Source organism: Nyctibius grandis, chromosome 14 (genome assembly GCF_013368605.1).
Source record: "Nyctibius grandis isolate bNycGra1 chromosome 14, bNycGra1.pri, whole genome shotgun sequence".
In the NCBI taxonomy this organism is placed as follows: domain Eukaryota; kingdom Metazoa; phylum Chordata; class Aves; order Nyctibiiformes; family Nyctibiidae; genus Nyctibius; species Nyctibius grandis.
The window spans coordinates 10,296,297-10,316,643 of record NC_090671.1 but is presented as its reverse complement, the minus strand read 5'-3'; the positions used below and the strand labels follow the sequence as shown (position 1 = coordinate 10,316,643).

The 20,347-nt window shown below is 36.7% G+C and overlaps 1 protein-coding gene across 2 annotated transcripts in view; it reads left to right on the top strand.

Annotated features, from left to right (window-relative positions):
- The first annotated feature begins 11,708 nt into the window (after nt 1-11,708).
- ADGRD1 (adhesion G protein-coupled receptor D1) overlaps nt 11,709-20,347 on the top strand; it is a 141,540-nt gene continuing 132,901 nt past the window's right edge. Inside the window, exons 1-4 of one of the 2 annotated variants that reach the window (XM_068412707.1) lie at nt 11,709-11,792; nt 11,886-11,922; nt 15,066-15,149; nt 18,446-18,541. In XM_068412707.1, coding sequence (XP_068268808.1) covers nt 11,724-11,792; nt 11,886-11,922; nt 15,066-15,149; nt 18,446-18,541 — 286 coding nt within the window. In that variant the 5' untranslated portion in view covers nt 11,709-11,723. The remainder of the gene's footprint in view (nt 11,793-11,885; nt 11,923-15,065; nt 15,150-18,445; nt 18,542-20,347) is intronic. The other variant, XM_068412708.1, reaches the window with a different exon arrangement.

The following is a 20,347-nucleotide window of genomic DNA, read 5'->3' as shown; positions in this document are numbered from 1 at the left end:
ATGAGTGAATGACACTTCCCCAGAATTTTACTGTTCTACAAGCTGCATCACTGAAATGGGCCCATGTTTGTATTAGGGCACTAGTTCAGTATAGGAATAGGTTGTTTGATTTTTATTTTGTGTAGTCATAGTTGATGTCTGTCTTTCTGTGATCCTGGAATTCTGTGATTAAAAGAATCACATTGCTGTATTTCTACTACTTGCTTGAGGGGAAAAAAAAAATTTAAAATACGAAGATGAATTTCCCCAAATAATGTTATAAACAGAATTTCATATGTTATATAACATTAGCAAAAGTTTTATGTTCAATACACTATCTCTGAAGTCATGGTTTTAATATATTCAATGCAAACATTCAAAATCGAAATTCATCAATATAGTCCCAGGTTACTAGGAGGCAGTGAGCTTGGTTTACTCTGCCTATGTTCATGTTGACCCTTCATTAATAAGGACTGAAAAGGGCAGCTACAACAAAAGCTCTTAAGTGTGGAGTAGGCAGTCATAAACAGGAAGCTTGTAAGGTTGTGGTCAATAATATCTAAGAAGAAAACTAACCAGTGTCCTTCCTGTTGTGATTGTCTAAGTGACAAAATCACTGATCATGCATACTCTGAAGCATCAGGAAATTCCTTGATACAGCTATTTAAGTCTTCTGTACAAAGTGTTAAGCTAAAGATAGCCAATCAAGTGACTAATATAAATTGTTCTTGTTTGCTTTGAACTTCTTTTTCAGGTGAGGGCTTGCATGAGCCACTACCACAGTTTGATTGCCCAGTTGTAATACTAATTCCTATTGCTGCTATTTTGTAAGCTTTTCTCTACACAAAACCAGTAGTAATTTGCTGTTTACTTTTTTTGCATCTTGATTACTTTCAAAAATAGTGCTGGAGGGAAGCAATGTGTGTTTTGCCTGTACTGAGAATATAAAAGAAAGTTAACTTTCTAATCAGGCTTTTTCAATGGATTACACCATTTAAAAAATGTTAAAATTTCCAGATCTCAGTTTGAGTTCGCAGGGCAAGTATTTAGGGAAAGAGCTCAAGCCAAAGAGGTTTGTTCCATTTATAAATAAAAAGGTGGGTTATTATAAACAAGAAATCTGTCTGCATTTTTTGGCATTGTTCATTGCCTTTTGCTTCTGGATCTAGCATTTTTTTTATTATGTCTGGGTGTTCTGTTTTACTTGAATACCTAAATTGATGTCTAGTTATAAAGCTTATTTCAAAACTATAGCAAATAAGTACAGTAATTCTTGAAAGATTGTAGAAGAGCTGTTTGAGACACCATCTGCCAGTCAGAAGTGCAGAAGTTGTTGCAAGGTACGTGAGGCTTAAACCAGATGAAAGAAAGTTTTTAGCTCACTAGCTGAACAAGTCTGATACAGCTTAAAAAAAAAAAAAATCTTTGTTCTGGAGATCGAGTGGTTACTGCATAATTCTTTTCTCTCGCTAGCAAGTAGACTGTGTAGCATGTGAGAAGACAGGGTAATTCCCGGCTCGAACGGAACTTCTCCGACGGAAGATAAACCAAGGAGGATCGCTCTTGTGGTACCGGGCTCAGCCACGCGGTGGGGCACGCCGGCTGGAGCTGCTGCGCTGAGTGAGGCTGTTGAACTGATCTGTACCTGTTGGGGTTGCACAAGTGTTGTGTGTTAAAGAAAGCAATGTGGATGCTTTTAGGTTTATTAACAGTAGCAAATGGCTGTAATGCAGCTGCTAGTTGATAGAAATACTCTACAAAAAACATAACTCGCTCTGTTTTAAATTTTCATTTGTGGCAAAATAAGATAAATATAATTGGATTTTTAGTAGGGTTATTTTTTTCTTTAAGTTAAATCCATTAAGAATGTGAAATAAACCAAGACAGTAAATTACAGGAGGATTTTTGTCATCCTAATGATGTTAGCATAGCAAAGCTTAGGCACTGCCATCGTGTACTTTCTCACTTTTTCCTACTCTTCAGCAAATTTAAGTTAAAAAAAAACCCTAAAAATCTTAGCTTACTGTATGGAACCAGTCAATATCTTTATAATTGACACTGAATTAAAGTATAACTTTATGTGGGGTGGGGGAGTGTGGAATATTTGTGCATTAAGTGCTGATCACCTAAATTTGATGCAAACCAGAAATCTGGTGAGGAATACGCAATGGTCAAATCTAGCACAGTACTGTGTCATGTAATTCATGGTTTGATCTTGTAGTCAAGTTTCAGTATGAATAGCAAAATGAACAGAAAGCTTGAAGGATCAGTGTCCTGAGTATTATCGTTCCTGTTTTTCTGTAAAGAGACTATAAATAAAGGAGAAAGATGTTCCTCTGCCCAGACCTTCAGGTTTGAAATTAGGATGGCTGGAAGAACTGCCCTGTGACAGTTCTCTCTAGTTATGCTGGAGAACGCAATCTTTAAAAAGTTCCTCAAATTCACTCTTCATATTTTGTAGGTGATAAACTGCATCCGTGCAGTCCAGCTGAGGTCCCTGGTTCAGAGTGTGGAATAAGCAATTGACTCTCTACACAGGCAAATTCCTAGCTGATGTAGTACTCATGGAACTAAAGGCAGCTATTGAACAGGAGAAGCCTGGACAGTGTGGCACAAACGCAGCGTGGCATCTTTGGAAGCATAGCCTAGACTGTTGATAAGATAAAGCAACAAGAAAAATGTTGTGTTAGGCAGTGAGATGACACCCCTGCTGTAAAGGGCTGAATCTGTGAGAAGGAGGATGAGGGAAATCAAAAGCAGGAAGAAGAAAACATGCACCCAAGTTGGGCCACCAGAAAAGGTATGGAGAATAGATGAAGAAAGACAAATTGTGACTAGAGAACAAAATGCTTATGTGCTAATAATGTGATAATGATTAATGCAACATTCCAAACCATAACTAACTAGTAGCAATTATACTTAATGGAAGTCTGCTGTTAAATATCAAACCAAATTGAAGAAAGTAGTAGGGAGAAAAAAAGATGCAGGCTGGAGAGGGAGGGGAAATGCCAAAGCTCTTCTGGCAACTGAGAACTTCATTAGGTGGTTCTTCACCATAGAGAACTTAAAATAAGATCAGCTTGGTATCCAACAAATTGCAAGCACTCCGTGTACCCGTGCATGAGAGAGGCTGATCACGTGCCTGTGCTTTGCTGGAAAGCACTTCAGGTAGGGCTGACAGGATACCGTAGCAAAAAGCTTTAAAGAGAAGAAATGGATCTAGTGGAAAATAATTCGAGTTTGTTCCATTGCTAATCCTTGTTGTGCTCAGGTCAGTTGATTTTGGTAGAACTTCTGTGGTTTAAATGGAAGCTGCCTGAGAAAATCTACCTTAACACCCTGCAACTTGAAGATTACTTGTCAGGTAGAGTGTTTTGCCACTTTCTTTTAGGTAAATAACTTGGGTTTTTCCAGATCAGGTGTTACTTCAGCAAACAGTAGGGACCTTTAGTAACATGTGAAGGATAAATATGATTTAGCCGTGTAACATATTCTGTGTTGCAGTTTGAAAGACTTATACCTCGGGGCAAACATTTTTCTATTACTGGTTTTATTCTTTTGGTTATTTCAGTTGACTACTTTTGCAAGTGCTCTTCACGTGCTTTGGTTATAGGCTTTTAAATGGGTAGATGGTGTCTTTTTGATATGTGTGTATACAGTGCCTTGTACAACTAAGACCATGTCCTGACCTGGAAGCTTCAGTACAACACATGTGAAAATGCTCTTATTTTTCATGTAATTATCATATATCAGCCTTGTGGAATAAATGCAAATGAAAACATATAGGTATAAAACCTTCTCTTCTGCCTTTGTAAAACTGATAGAAGAAAATAATGTTATCTGCTTGGGTTAATTATGCTTTCAAAACTTATTTGTATTTCAGTTGCTGTTGACCTCTATCGAGTGGATACTTGCTACTAGAGGTTTACTGCTAGCAGAGGGCTAGTGCTTTTATCTCCTCTGAGCAATGGATAAATCAGACTTCCAAATACATGGCATATATCACTGGCTATTTAAAAATCTGTCCTGTTAAGTTTTGTAATGCCATTTTCGCAGGTACTGGCTTGGCTAGAGAACTATTCCTTCCTTATTTAATTCTACAGATGTGATGGGTATTCCTTGATGATTCTATCTCCTACTCTTCACCCCACCTGACTTTGCATGTGCTAAAAAAGACTTAGAGCCCAAGAGAAAGAAGGAAAGCACTTAATCTCTTGAAAAATCACTATTTCTAACTAATTAAAAAGGATCTGAAGGCCACATCAGTCATCTTAACTGCAAGTGGCATCTGAAAATGACAGTTATTTAAGGAGCCTATGAAAATCAGAGATTGACAAATCCTCTAGAAAAAGAAAAGCAGATTTTTGATCTCCGCATCATATCCATTTTCATAGTCAAAATCACATTTTGAATGGTTGATTTTATTTTAGTTTACTTTCCTGCAGTATGCATTAAGAACAGTGGCAGATACAAATGGCTTTTTTCTTTTGTTTATTGTTTTGAAAATATGTTTTTAGCCAGTTCCACAATTCCAGGGTGTCTCGTGATTTTAGGATCTTTGGGATGGCTGTTGCAGCCAACAGATGTAAGTGATTTCTCTAGTCAGATTATTAAGGACTACGGCAGAGCGAGGAACAAACCAATAGGAGTCACAGTGGTCAAGAGAGTGCGTGGAAGAGAATTTATGCTAGGGTTTGGTTTATGTATTGACCCTCTTCTCTCAGTGGAGAGCTAAAACTCCAAGACTCAATACCTGAAATTGCAGGACTTTTAGTCTGGATCTTAATTCTGGAGTTCAGTTTTCATGCTTTTAAATTAATTAATGGGTTACATTTCAGATTTGATGACTCTTCAAATCTTAGTAAGAGTGCAGATTTAGAAGCTACTGCCAACATTTTAGCCAGCTCTCCGATTTTTGTCCCCACCCTCTCATTGCTTTTGCCACTTAGATCTAAAATGAGAAACTACAAAAGACAGGAACTGTGTTATTCCCCATAGAATGAAAAGTCTTTAATATGTACATCTATAATAGGCTCAGATGTTCTTACTGAGAAGTAATTTGCAGATTGGCTTCTGGGTGTATTCTCCATTTGTGCTAGTAAACTTGTTTCACAAAGTAGTTGAATGAAACTTTCATAGAGTTGCTTTTACCCAGAAGAGCAAGAGAGAATTAAGTAAGGCTGTAAGAGAAAAATTGGCACAAATTCCAAAGGCAAGATTTAATCATGGTGAAATACTTCTGCAATTAAGAAAACCTGACTACCTGAATGATACCAAAAAATATGCAGTTACAGACAGTGACTTTTTGGCCAAATAAGATTTGGCTTAATCACATGAAAAAGAATTTGTATATTTTATTAATACAATTATCCAATTGTATGTAAGCTTGACATGAAGGCTCAGATAATCAAAGATTTCTTTGAATTAAATCTTTAGGATTTTCACAAAAGCCTAAACTATCTAGCAAAAATCAAATGTTTTCTTCAATGTATGAAGTAAAATGTTCAAGGCACTACCACAATACAAAAAAAGTCTAATGAACAGGATGATACAGTAAACAGACAATAAAAGGAGTAATCCAATAACTATTAATTAGTAAGTGGGACCTCATCCAAAGAAAACTTAAATGTATAATTTATTGTATGATGTTATTCATATGTTTACTTGGTCTTTGAATCATCAGGCTCTTAATGTTTTCAGAAAGAATATATAAATTAAGTCAGTTTAACATTACATATATAGCACGATAAAAGTATTTTCATCTGATTAGGCCTAAACTTTATTGCTGAAAAGCTGTATTTTGTTTTCTGGCATTGACTAGCAACTTCTCATTTTCTTAATTAGAAAAATATTTTTCCAAGATAGTGTTAGCCTTGTTGAATCAGCTCCAGGAATTTTGTTTGTTTGCTTTTTCTTCAGTCTGCACTGTTCAGTTTGTACTCTTCAGTATAATCAACTCAAAGAAAATTTCATGCAATATTTTCATGAGTGTGGTCTACTTTCTGACTAATTCTGCCAAAATAGCTTTTACTGCTTGATGTGTCCTAGGGACCAGAGTCATGCAATGGCCACTGCCACCCTTTGATCTTTTGCTAGATGGCATTGTGCAAATAAGAGCTGTAATGACTGAAATTCTTCTACCTATGAAGCTTTTTTCATAGCTTTTGTGGTTCTTTGCTGGTCTGAAAAGCATTTGAGTTGCTCAGCAGCATATATCTTTGTGCAGGTGAATTCCTACCAGTGCTGGGGGCCCAGTTAAGAGCTCATGAAGCAGCTTGTTACATCACATCAGATAGCTGCTCATTCAGCATTATGTTTGTGCTATTGAAGGTCACAACTCTGAGAAGCTGCACTTTATCAAGAATCATCCTACTGTTAATCACGGTAATACAGATGCTAATGAAATCTGTATGTGTGAGTTTCTCATTCTAGTAAAACTTCTATGTCCCTCCCATACCATGCATTCTTTCAAAGGCAGTACTAGCTTGTATAGCATGTCTATGCAATCTTAATGCATCATCCTTTACCATAAGGTCTAGAAAGTCTTGCTTTTATTCTTATTTTTATTAAAATTGTGCTTTATAATGCCTTGAAGGTTTTTGGATTTTTTTTTCCTATGTATTGGAAATTCAAATTTATTATATTTCAGGGTTTGCACTGAAAATCTTAATATTGATACTAGTCAAAGTTAATATTGTTTGACTACGAGGAAAAAATGAAAAATGAGAATATACAAATACATTAATGATCTCAGAAGTCGCAGAATCATGGCAAAATACAGTTGAAATGAACCAAAAGAACATATTTAGCTCATCTTCATGCTGCAAGGTAAGACTAGCTGTTTTTATAGTATCTCTGACAAATGTTTGCCCAGCCTATCCTTCAAGACATCCAATAATGGACATTGCACAGCCCTTTCTGTCCTTCACTCCTGCAATGTTTAACACTTGGACTCGATGATCTTAAAGGTCTTTTCCAACCTGAATGATTCTATAATTCTGTAATGTTCTACACTAACACCAAGCCTTGCTACCTCTTGCTCCTCTGCAGTGAGAGTGAAAAACAGATTTGATTCTTTTCACATGACCAAATCCCTCTGTACTTCCTGGCTTGTCACTCTTGTCTCCTGTTCTGCTGGTGAACACCCCCTAAGCACACCAAAATTTTTTTTTCCTCAACAGCCTGCTTAGCCATCTGTTTCTTAACCTGCATTTATATAGTGAGTTATTTGTGTGTAAATACAGAACACATCCATTCATGTTTATTATGTTGACAGTTGTTGCACCTAAGTTTGAGACCTGTTGAGTGTGAGCACTGCAAGAGTTTCTAAATACAATGCCAACATGCTGCTTTGGTAGTGGATGTGTCAAACTTGGTCTGAGAGCAAGCATAAGACCTTCCCATTGCTACAGTCCTGTCCACGGCCAACTTCATAGATTTAGGAATGATGTTTTCATCACCAAAGTGATGATCAAAAAAAAACCCCAAACTCTTCTGTGGTATGGGCTCACAATTCTACATTGGAATAAAATCATATAAAGAAAATGTAATAAACTGTGTTACAGGTGTCCTCTTTATCTGTGAAACTGCTTCTGTTTTGGAGTTCTGTGAGTAAATAATTTATTCTCATTACAAAAAGAATTGTGCTGGTATAAAGGTGCGTATTAAGAAGGTGGCAAGCTTGGCAAAGGATCTTGTTTTGGTTCCTTGCAGATGTGCAAATCTAATCAAATTGCAGCTATGTATATCTGAGTAGTTCCAAGAGAGCTGGTAGAGTTGCCCTGGTTGTTCCCCATAGCAAAGGACAGATTAATTAGTTTACAAAACTGTGGGGTTTTTTTGTGCAAGTGGATTAAATAAAATCAGTTCTACAACTACTTACATTGGTTGTCCATAAAAAGACAGAGCAGTTAGCACTAAAATTTCAAATTTAAGTGGATGGGTGTTGATATATCAGCTGTGACCACCTTGTCAATAACTTCTATTACTGACAGAGAAATAGTTTGACTAGGGAGTCATTTTAATCCAGAATATTTATTGTTGTATTAGTAGAGACTGTGGTTATTAGAGAAGTTGTACAAAATCTAGCTGTTAGATTTATTCTTAACATACTCCTAAGATGTTTGTTAAAATATTTCAATCCCAATTACGTGCCAGCTCTCTTGTGGGAATTTAATGATTCCAATGAAAACAAAGGAAGAAAACTGTATTGCAATTGTTTGTCTTCTGCAGTGTAAAACATTCTTTAAAGCATTATTCTCTCTGCTTCTGTTTACATAGTTAGCAATAAAGACTTTTAACTTCAGGTTATTTTTCATTTCCTGGTAAACGTCGGCTATGGCATTTGCTAATTTTCTGTTTCAATAATATAATCATCCTGAATGAACACGAGGTGAACAAGGAAAGCTGAAACTGAAAGTTAAGTTTAATTATCGCGTGATAGGTCGCACATTGTGGTGAAAGTGTTGCAACCGACATATAACAATTGATCTTTCTTTTTTGTTAAACGTTTGACTTTGGACCCTTCCCCCCCCCCCCCCCCCCCCCCCCCCCCCCCCCCCCCCCCCCAAAAAAAAAGAGGGGGGAGAATGGTGGGGGGAGCGAGATAAACCTGGGGCATATCACTTCCCAGTGCTGTTTGCAAGCCTCTGATTGTTGCTACAGATCATCAGGCTTTCTGTTCTGTTTAGGGAACTCATTCTACCTGTCAGCAAATATTCAAGCTCCAGAGCAACTCCTCCCTGATCTTTTGGTTGCTCTCTGCTTAAGTGGGACAGAAAATCTGGAGGCCTTTCACATGGACACACACACACACATGCCCCCCCGTACTGTAACATGGGGGTCACAGCTTTCTCCTTCCTTACTCCTGGAGCAAGGCCCCAGGGCAGCAGGGTGGGAGAGCTGCACTGGGGAGAAACCTCTCCAGCGGGTTTAGCATGGGGCTGCCCAGTTACCCAGCATATGCAGACCTTTGTGCTTTTATTGACATGCAAGTACTTTAATGTTATTTCATCCGCAGGTTCTTCAAGAGCAATCCACTCTGTTTGTCTTCCAAGAGTTGGATCAGTTACTCTGGTTTGCATGTGAGATGCCCAGTGCTGCCTCTGGTCTGCGGTGGGAGCAGTGTGACTTTTCAGATCAGGTTTCCAGAGGATCACAGGAATAAATTCAGAATTTGTTTCTGCAAATAATCTCAGATGTCTGCTTGCAATTTGCTGTTTCCACAAAAATTTTTGGCGGTGAACGTGTTTGCTTGGATTCTCACAATTGTTTTGGTAAGCATATTCTTTCCCTTGACAGGCCCCTCTTGGCAAATATTTCAGATTCCTGTCTTTCTGTTTTTACATTTTAGCTTTTCTCAGGATTTTTAGCTTCAGCGCTCTATTATTTTTAAGGCTCTACTTGTCATTATGTGATGCAGAATTTCTAGGGTTTACACAGAATTCCTCCTCTTCCTTCAGGATATAGAGGAGTTTGTGGCTAACGGTAATGGTGGAAGGAGTCTGAAAAAACCTGGGGGGAAATCAGCAAAAGTCAGATTGGTTATAACTAGGTGGGAGCTAAATTTTTGTAGGAAATGAAATTCAAAATTTTCCAAATTATTTTGTTGTAGGTCCTAAATCAGAGTTGCAAACAAAATACACATTTTATTTCAATACTGAAATTTTGTAAGATTAAACTTTGGTAACGTTGAAGCATCCATGCAGCGTGAATGTCTTAAGGTTTCCAAAAATTAATTTTGATCTCTTCAGTCCTTGGACCCTGGAGTCCCATCTACTTGCCAGTCATCTGCAACGAGCTAGTTACCACCAGAATCTTTGGAAGTTCAGTGTACACCCAGGGAGCCAGCTGTGTAAATCAGGGCCACAGCTACTACCAAACTTACTGGGATTCCAGCTATATAATCTATAAAGTATCCATGGAAAACTGTTTCAACCTAAGAGTTATAATCAACTCTAGCCAAGAGTTTTGTGCAGAACTGGTTAAGAAGTAGACAAGAGGGCTGATATACTGGAAGGAATAGAGCTAAGAAAAGGAAGCAGGCAAATGTAGGCTGATATGGGTACTTGAAGAGATGGGGCCAAGAGTCACGAAATGGATGGGTAGGGATGGAAGGATAACTGAAGGTCAGAAGATAAGTCATAGAGGGGCAGCGGCATGCATGGAAACAGGAACGCGTGATCGCTTTTCTATAGATCAATATCTTGTGCGTCCATTGATTTTGGGCAGAGGATGTTTTGCTGCACGAGTAAGCACCTGGGTCTGAAAATAAGACCTAATCTATTGACATAACTTTTGGCAAAAGAAAAGGTAAATAAAATCATTTGAATTTTGCTATGATAGTAGCATGGTCTGATTCTGATTTTTAGTTTCTGGTCTTGCCTACGTCACCTTTAAATGGCTTGTGTAAGGATGAAGGGGTTGATATGGAAATGCAGGGGAGAGATGAACAGGGAGTGAAAGTTATCAAATTTTGTTTAAAATATTATCTTTCAGTTAATTTCACTGAAAATAAAGAACTTGAAGGGAATTGAAAAGAAGTTTTTACTGTAGAGGAGCAGATTAAATGAAGAATATCAACTACTTCTTGCTGCTGTTTTTCTTTTACATGTAAAACAATGGTTAACATTTGTGACGTAGTTCAGAGTGTAATTGGGAGGGTCTTATAAAATACTTAAATGTAATAATTTTTTATAAAAAAAGTGGCAACTATAGAAGTATTTTCCTAGTTCTTCTACTAGTTTTGTTGTGCAACTTTGAGCAAATCAGTGAAACAGTTAATGCCTCAGTTTCCCCGTCTTGATAGAGACATAGTAAAATTAATCCCTCACAGTGTCATGTGATTTAAATCAGTATTTTTTTAAAGGCCATGCTTCTTTAGACAGAAATACAATGTGTTATTTTAATACTTAGGATCTTACCTTTCCTTCAAAAATTTCTGTCCAAAACTTGTTTTATTTTTCTTAAGCATTTGAATTATGAACACTTGTTCTGGCTTTGATTCTTCAAGTGTGCAGGTTGCTAAAAGCAGTAATCTTTTTTATCTGTTTGCTGGAGCACACTAACTTGTTTCCACTTGTTCCTAGCTGGCTGGTGTTAGGACCCAGAAAAGAGACAGCAGCAACGTGATATAAATAGAGTACCAGAATGGGACAAAGTTTGAGAAGAAAGCATGACATCACTCAGACTTACTCTCCACCCAAAAAGATCTGGGATGGAGGTGCAAACGTGAGCTGGACAAGCGAGGAGCTAGTAACTCTCTTCAGCTCAGTTTCTGACGAAATAGTGAGAGTTATACGCCCTATGTGCTATAAGGAAGTACATTTTCTTGCTAGCAAAACTAAAACTGGCTTCAGATCTCTGACAACGTGAAAGTAATTGAAATGAAAAGACAACCATAGGAAGAACGTTGAAAACAAGATCTTTTCTTTTTGGCACAGATTGTAACAGAAATATTTGACTTCTTTCCATGGAATAGTGTAACTTTCGGATCTGATGCACATTTCTTTTAATTTTCCTACAATCATGGTAATTTCTTTACAGCTAAATGAAGAGATTAAAGTGTGAGGCAAGCAAATACTACTTAAAGGCTCTGGAAGGATATTTTACCATCACTGAAGTAACGGACTTTTTGAACCTGCGTGGAAAATGTCCCTTTTAATACAAAAAGCAGCAAAGGAAAACTTATGATTGAAATTTTACAGGAATTTGATTTCGGTTGTACTTTTAACCTTAAATAGACCATGGAGAATTTATTATCTCTGCTTTCTTGTCATTATTCTTTGCTGATTTTATTTCAATACAAATATCAGGTAATGTTCTGAGGATGGTTAGTATTGAGATATATTTGTATTCTTAGCAAGTTTTGCCTCACTATGTCTCATTATGTAATGTTTTATGTGCAGGTGTATGGAAACTATTCCCAGCTACCCAAACACCCAGGTAAGGAATGTTCTATTTACATTTTATGACAATGTGCTCAAATACTTGTTTGCTTTTTCAGTTTGTATTTTTCATTTTCTTAGTAGCTCCAAAGAAACTGTGAGCCTATGTTTGAACATGAGCTCTGTATTAAAAATATAATAGTCTAAAGTATCAGACTCTGCCAGTCACTTTACATTCAGTAACCTACCTACTAAATATTCTGCATAGAAATATATTTGGAGAAAAATGGCTTGTATTTGATGTGTAGAAAAATCCTGTGTACATTCTTTGTTTATTATTACTTTTTTTGAGCATGAGTTTCTGAACCAGACCTCTATGCAGACTATTTTCTTTTTTTTTCCTCAATGTCTTAGTGTTTAGCATTTTCAATTCAGTGATTTACAGTTACGTATGCCGGCTTGTATACTTTGCAGCACTTTGGCATGGCTTCAAGTCATCTACCCTCCTCCCAGCTTTCATGCTTAAGTTTGAACCAGTTATAGAGCATATTAAGGATCTCTCATCTGTTTTCAATCTAGAAAAAACTTACTCGAAGCTTGTTTGGGGTCTGTGTGTGTAACTGCAGAATTCTTATGTTTATATAAATAGTTTAACCTCAAGCCTCATGGTGGTGTGCAAGTACAATTTTACTGCTTTACCCGTTCATGTATTGCTTTGTACTTTTAAGTTTCAACCACATGTAATTATTTTCAAGTAAAATACAAAGCGATGTGGAAAAGCCATGTTTGCCATTGCAGTAGCTTCAGCCTGATTAGTTTCTTTTGTTCTACCTTCACTCAAAAACAAAGGAATACAGTCTCCTTTCCTATAGAGGAGGATCACTGGCTTCTAGCTGTTGTAACAATAGGGCGGGGGGGAAAGCCTCCTGCAATAAGGGGCAAGTTACACAACATTTGTTTTGTAGTACAGTGTGTGTGTGTAAGCACAACTGCGAGCAATGCTTTCTGGATTTGAACTAGGCTGTATACAAGTCCTGTGATTTTGTTCTAAACACAGTGTAGTTACATACTGAAAGGATATTGCAAGTATAAGTTGAATTCAAGGCAACAGGTATTTGTTTACAGGGGTCTTCTCAGGGCTGATTGGCTGGAAGTGGGGTAACAACATGGCTTTATATAGTTCAGATCTGGGAGCTGGGAGAGCCACGGACATGCAGTGTGGCTCTAGGCGATTCACTTTGCTGTGTATCTATTCTCATTTTTTTTCCCATTTTTTTCCAGCTTGTAAATGTAAGCTCCTTAGCACAGAGTTTCTCCTTATGAGTTTGATGCCAACCATGGCAATGCCTTTGTCATGCTGCTGCTACTACTAATAAAATACTTGTGGCACATTGTGACAGTTTTTTGGCATAAAAGAATTTTCTCCTGGGATTTTTCTTTTCTCTTTTTCTTTATTTTTTTCCCCCTACTACCTCTCTTAACTTTAATCCATTTTTTCCCCTGATACAAAAGGGAGATGTTAATGGGAGAAAGAGATATTTGCATGTAAGCGCATTGTGAAACAGCAGGCGTGTTCTGTGCTCTGCAAAATGGAACTGGTAGTTTGAAAGTTGGATGGAGGTACATTAGCACAGGTAGCCTATGTGAATGCTCTTAATACCATGGAAATTTATAACTTTAATTTCTTTTGCAACAGGCAGAATATGTTCTGAACTAAGCACATACACAACTTAGTTTATGTATACACAAAAAACCCCTTGTTCCCATATCCTGTTTCCTTAGTGTGCTTTGCTACGCTCAGCTTAGTTGAGTTTTAGTTGCCTGGAATTTTCAGTTCGGTTTTCTACATGCTTATTCTGTGTCGTTATTCTCTTAAGTCGGCAGTAGCCTTCTCCTTTTGTTAGCAGTTGTGCTTTTCTCTGTATCTTCCAAGTAGTCAAAGGAAATGCATAGCCATAGAATCTCATCTATTTCTCTAAAGACATCCCCATCTTATCTATTTATGCTCATGCTCCCTCTCTGTGGGAAAATTTCTATGACAACTGCAAACATTTCTAGTTAGGTAGGCCAATAATAGATCCTGGTCAATTACAAATCATTTGTTAGATATCTTTGATATAGTTGCGATGGAAGCAAGTCTGAGTAGTTCATGTATCCTCACAAGATGCGGAGCTTCTTTTAGTCCTGTGCTCTCAGATCTACAATTGCTTGTTGCGGTTTAGCAATTTTATCAGCTTTGCACTCTTATTAAAAAAATCTTAGGATCCTATCTGTGTCACAGCTCTGAAGAAACTATACAATGAGGATGGAGGACATCAAACTCACCTCCACTGAGTGAACTTAGGCAGTTTAAGAATGCAAATAAAATTTTTGCACCTTCATATCCATGATAAATCCTCTTTGTACCCAGGACATTAAAGTGGTAGAATAATTATCAAATAGGCAAGCTGTTTTGCTCTCAAACATGCTGAAAGGTGTGGGATAGACTGTAAATGTCAAAGGACACTGCTTGTGATTTGTTTTAATTTGCACACTAGGTGTGGGGAGCTTTTGTATGGTGTATGACAGCTGAAGTGATTTTTAACAAACATCTCTACCAGCTTCGCACCTCAGGTTCTTGAAAGATTGCTTGGGAATGAAAAATGATTGTAGGGCAAAGAACTACAGATATAGTGTCATATAAATGCTCTCTCTGTCCCTGTCACCTGTTGTGTTGTTCCCCACCCCCCAAAGAAAAGATTAACTCAAACTAATAGGATGATATGCCATGATGGTGAACAAAACACATTCTCATTTGCATTCACAGTAACATTTCTGTATATCTGTATCAACCTTGTAAAACTTTTAGATATAGATTATAAATTTATTTCAGCACAGCTGCTTAAATTAATTATTTTGAGAATAAAGGATTTCTTGCAGCTATCAAGATAATAAGAAATTACAGGTTTTGTTTTCTTACATTATTCATGCTCTACCCTTAGAATAGAATTGTTATCTTAACACAAAATTTGATTGTTCTGGGCAGTCCACTTCTGGTCAGGTTTGAGTAGTCACATCTCTTAAAATCTGTTCAAAGTCATCAATTAGACTATCTTGTTTTACTTAACCCATTGACCTCCTTTAGTGTTCTCTTCTGTGGAGACTTGTTACACACCTTGTTGGTCCTTACTTTAATAACCTTTTCATCTATGTTTTTTAAAGGGTTCCAAGTTCTTGCATCAGCTTCCCATTACTGGCCATTGGAAGATGTGGATGGAATTCACGAGTTTCGGGATACGAATGGAGGTAGACAAAGGATTCGTTGACAATAGCAATAACATAAGTATTTGTGGCAGTCTGTAAGTAGAAAGGGAGCAGGAGAAATGAAAGGGGTTAGCTTTTGTACCATAGCAGTTGGGATTTTTTTCAGTTAATGTTTTTGCAGTGCTCTGATGTCCAAATTATATAGTATTTGTGAACTGTTTTTTTTTATAGAGTATTCTCAGATGTTTTATGGGCTGTCTATGCATTGTTAAGGTTATAAAGAGAAAAAGTTTATGATCCAAAGAGTCATTGAAATCACATTGTTATTAGTTGGTTTGGTACATGCATGACATGCACGAATACACTCAGTGACTGAGATCTTTGGCTATGCCAGCAGTGAAGATGCCTGCTGCTTCTTGCTTTTTCAAAGGAGTTAAATGCCCAAATTCTTCATGCACTTATGAAAATTGCAAGTAGTATCTGTAGAAAGAGAAGTGTAAGCTCTTATCTGAATACTTCTTACTCATTTTTATCTGCTTTTGGATGTTTCCTTAACAGCAGTATTGCAGCATTAGTTCAAATCCTTTTTCCAATCGGGCAAAATCAAGAGAGGTTTGGTAAGGCAAAACTCTCACTGATTTGAAAGAGTCAGTTGTGAGGACTGCAGGATCCCAGAGGGAATGATATTAAAAGGCATTTTGTTTCGGTTCAGCAGTTTTCTGGTTCTGATGTTTCGCATCAGGACCAAAAGGGTGGCGGGGGCTTCCTGAGGATGTGCAGGTGATGTAATTAATGGAGCTTTGACTGAATGACTATATCCCATTGCAGTATGACAGGCTTGCAGGGCCATTCCTTTCAGATGAAATTTTCAGCTATGCTCTTCCCCTTTCTGAGACTCAAAGGTCCCTTAGTAATCTTCACATGAACTGTTTTTTCTCTTCTGACATTTTAGCCAATTCCAAGTTGAGCTGATGTATCTTCCCCAGTATTTCTCACACTGTGGCTGACCACCTTGACAGTTGAGCTAAACTGTTATGTACTAGTGCAAGGGGTGTAGCTGCTGTGTTACTACTGGTGACTGTAATATCTTTACCCAGAAAGATCACTACAGAAGATTAAATCAGAAGTTAGAGACCTTTACAACCTTACATGAAAAATATTACAAAAGTGCAAATTTATTGCTATTTATTACACAAAAATGGCTGTGTCAATCTCTTTTCCTAAGTGGGAAAAAGATCCATAAATATCTAAAACCTTTTATTACAGAGGTTTTCAAGTATTTTAAGCTTAAACTTTGACTCATCTTTCTGCAAAGTTTCTTAAAGGAATGAAATTGACTGACCAGAAATAAATCGGAGCAATATTCCGTTCCCATTAGAGGCTGATGGCAGCATTCCTATTGACTTCAATAGAATCATAATTTGGCTTACAAAAAGTTACCATGTGAGTTCTCTAACAGTGTGTTAAGGTAATTTTCTGACACTGGACTTCATGTAGTTTCAAGAAGAGTAAAGCACTCCATATCTGGCACTGTTTTGGCACTCATGTTACAACGAAGTTGTTTTGAAGGTGCTTGAAGGCAATATATAAAATATAGCTCTTGAAAAAATGACAATTTATGTTAGATTGTTTTTCAAACTATATTAAATTACATAATTTCAGGGAAATTCAGAAATCTTTTCAGTAGTATATTGGAAGAGATAAAGCAGAGCATATAAAGTTCCTGATTCTACAAACCTTCACTTACAGGAATGGGACTGGCTCACATGAGCAATCTCCTTTGACTTCTATTATGACATTGTATTAAATAACTTTATAAATGAGCCAGCTGCATGACTTTGCTGAAAAAAGTTTGGAGGACTTTGTCTCACTAGTATTTGCAGGGGATGCCAATAACCAAAAGTCTTTTTCTCTGCAGTGCAATTCTGACAATGTTGAATTCTTCCCATAATGTTGTAGTGGATAGTTCAAATTCTCAGTTGTTTATATTGTGTCTTATAATACACAGATTTGATTTCAAGTGCCTCCAGCAGAGGTTTTATGGATTTATCTGATATTTGACTTTGATATACAAGAAAAGTTTTCTTTATTGTTGTAATCTAATGCAGGTGACAATTTGCTTGGTTTTGATACCATTCTGATTACACAACTCTTCTGTTTATTGCTAGAGTCTTTCTTGTTTTTCCACTCATCATATCATGCAATTATTTTCATTCCACGTTTCTCCTCCTAAATCTTTGAAGCATCATAATCTGTTCGTCATGTTAATCCATTTTCTTTGTCGAAATCATTGTGTGTGAAGCCAGATTTATATCTCTCAATGTGTTTGTGTTGTGAGACAGAGTGTCAGCAAATTAATTTTTTGGTTCTCTCAGCAGTAGAAGCAATTGAAGGGAAACAATCAACTTAAAAAATAGCAAATAAAAAAAGATGTGACCATGTTCAGGTTTTTCCTCTGACCCTTTGTTTTCCATGCATTTTTCCCTTGAGGTTTTTGTGTGCATTTTTTTTTCTTTTAAGAGCATTTGCCTTTCCCTTCTGTGAGCTCAATTGGTCTAAATTCCAAATCAATATGTCTCTATTTACTCTCATGGGCTTTCTATCAAGCTCTATTTGCCTGCCCAGGGTAAATAATTACAGTGCACAAGATATTGTTAAATTATCAAAATAGGAAAAAAAAATAGAGAATAAAATTTTATTGTCAGATATAAAAAATTTGGGTTTTTTCCTATGTTTAGATGGAATTTCTTGTATTTTAATTCGTGCCCATTGCTTCTTATCTGTTCACTGGATACAACTAGAAGAGTCTGGAACTATCTTTATACCTCCCGTCAGGTGTTTATACAGATTGATAAGTTCCCTCAGCCCTCTCTTCTGCAGGCTGAGCAGTCCCAGCATTCTCAGCCTTTTGCTGGACTTGCTTCAATGTCCATGTCTCTCTTGTACTGGGGAGCCCAGAACTGGACATGGGACTTGAGTTGCCCATAGCTTTTGCACCAGTATAATGATTTTTGTTATAATTGCACAGTTTATTTCCAGCATGATCATATTTCAGAGCTCTTCATCTGGAGTTGTATTTTTTATAGTTTTTTCTTCTCAGTTACTGTAAGGAAAAAAAATAGGTTTAGTGGTACCGTATTTACTTGTGTAGTTAAAGAATGTATCATTCACATGCATACAAGTCCTTGGAAGAAGTGGTTGTACGACAATTTTAAAGACCACTGGCCAACATCTGCGACTTGTGCTATGTTGAGAGATATGAACTGGTCAGTTCATTACTGATTGTGTTTATTCATTGTTTTGCTTATTTGTTTATTTTCTTTTGTTGTTCCACCCAGCTCTAAGAATCCACAACTTCACTGTGCTTCCTTCCCATAACTCTACCTTTGTATATACCAATGACTCTGCCTACTCTAACTTCTCTGCAACTGTAGGTGAGGATTTACATATTTTTTTGTTCTGCATTTGTCAAGCTTCGATGGTTTTTGTAACATTGGATTCAAAGTTGACACTGAGTTTTTGTTCAAGTGGTTATGTGGTAAAGGTCTATTTGTGCTTACATTGGCATACATTATTGAAAAAGCACTCCTGCAATGTTACCTCAATTACTCTGAACTACTGGAAGAGGCATCCCCATGCTAAGCAGCCAATGGGAGGCTGGGCCCCAGTGGTCCTCCAAAACCTAAAATATTTGTATTAAGCTTAAAGGAAACAGAGATGACATTTCAGAGGAATATATAAGAAAAAAATAGGTGGATTTTTTTCTTGTCTTTCAAGGTTAAAAGGAAAAAGAAGCCATCTGTTTTTCACAATTTCATAGTAATTTTTAAAGGACACATTAAGAAAGACAAATGCAAGCAAATTTGCAAAGCTTGGAAGTAAGATCTTGTCAATCATGACATCTTTGATTAACATGATTTTTTTAAAAAAAGCAAGCAAACACCTGCATATATGATGTCCTTTCAATGATTTTTTTTTTTTTTTTTACATCAACACACCAGGAGATACAAGGAAGAACAGAAAATGACAATTCTCCAGGCAGAAACCTAACAGATTGGAAACTAGTTACATCTACACCAGCATAAGCTTAAAGTAATTTAATTTAAGTCACTAGGATTTACACTTGTGTAGGTGCAATTGAAATATGACCTCTTGTCCACTTTACAATTAGGTATTAACTCACATCTAGTTGGAAAATCTGACCTAAGGAGAAGGATGGAAATGGTAGAACTGTCAGCTGCTCAGATACTAGGTTTATATTAGAATACTAAACCCACTATTTTTCTACTCGCTAACAGTAAAAGTATGCTGGCAAATGTGAACTCTATTAATAATGAACTTCAAATGACCCTAATTCCTTTCAGTCCTTTCTTATCTGCTTTATAGACCATTTGCATAGTTCTCACATAAAAAGAGACATTCAATATGAACATTAAAAAGAGTGCCATCAATGGCAAAGGAAATGCTATGGAAACAGAAATGCATTACCTTATGGGATTTATTCTGGCTAGATTAATTCAGAATTCAAGTGACTTAAGAAGAAATTAGAAATATTTGCTTTAGTCCATAATACACACCAAAATTTTTAACAGCAAGTAAATTTTATCTGTCAATTAGAGACAGAATTTGATTACTTCTTGGGTGTAAATTCTGTCTGCTCAGAAGTAGATGATAGAATATCCGTGTCCTGTGGAATACATGCTTTTTAACACAGCGGAATTTTTTGATTGTGATTTACTATTGACTTCATTGCTAAAATTAGTCTCTCTTTTTATCTTGGGACAAATGACATGAACTTCCCATCATTGTCTATTAGCTGGACTTTCAGACCTTAGTGAGGTTTCCTATAGTAAACAACTGTTGTGTTTTTTTAGTATTAAGGAGGCTGATCTGCTTTAGCTAGTAGGAGATGAATCAACAGTGCTTTTCTTTAGGATGGAACACAAGAAATTCACAATCAAATCACAAGACATTGTCCATGTTAGACAAAGAAATAGAGTTTCCAAATTACAATGATGCCATACCAAAGGATGTCTGAAAATTATATATATTTCTGCCTTTTGAGTATAGCTTGTCAAGTATATCTCATTGAATTATTTTTTTAATGAAAAGTGGCTTTTGTTCACAAAATTTCCCTTTCAAAAATGAAAATTAACCTATTCTGTTACATTTTTTTGATTGATTAAAGAATTTCTTCACTAACTCAGCCTTAACAGTAAGACAGAAACACCTCCATGATG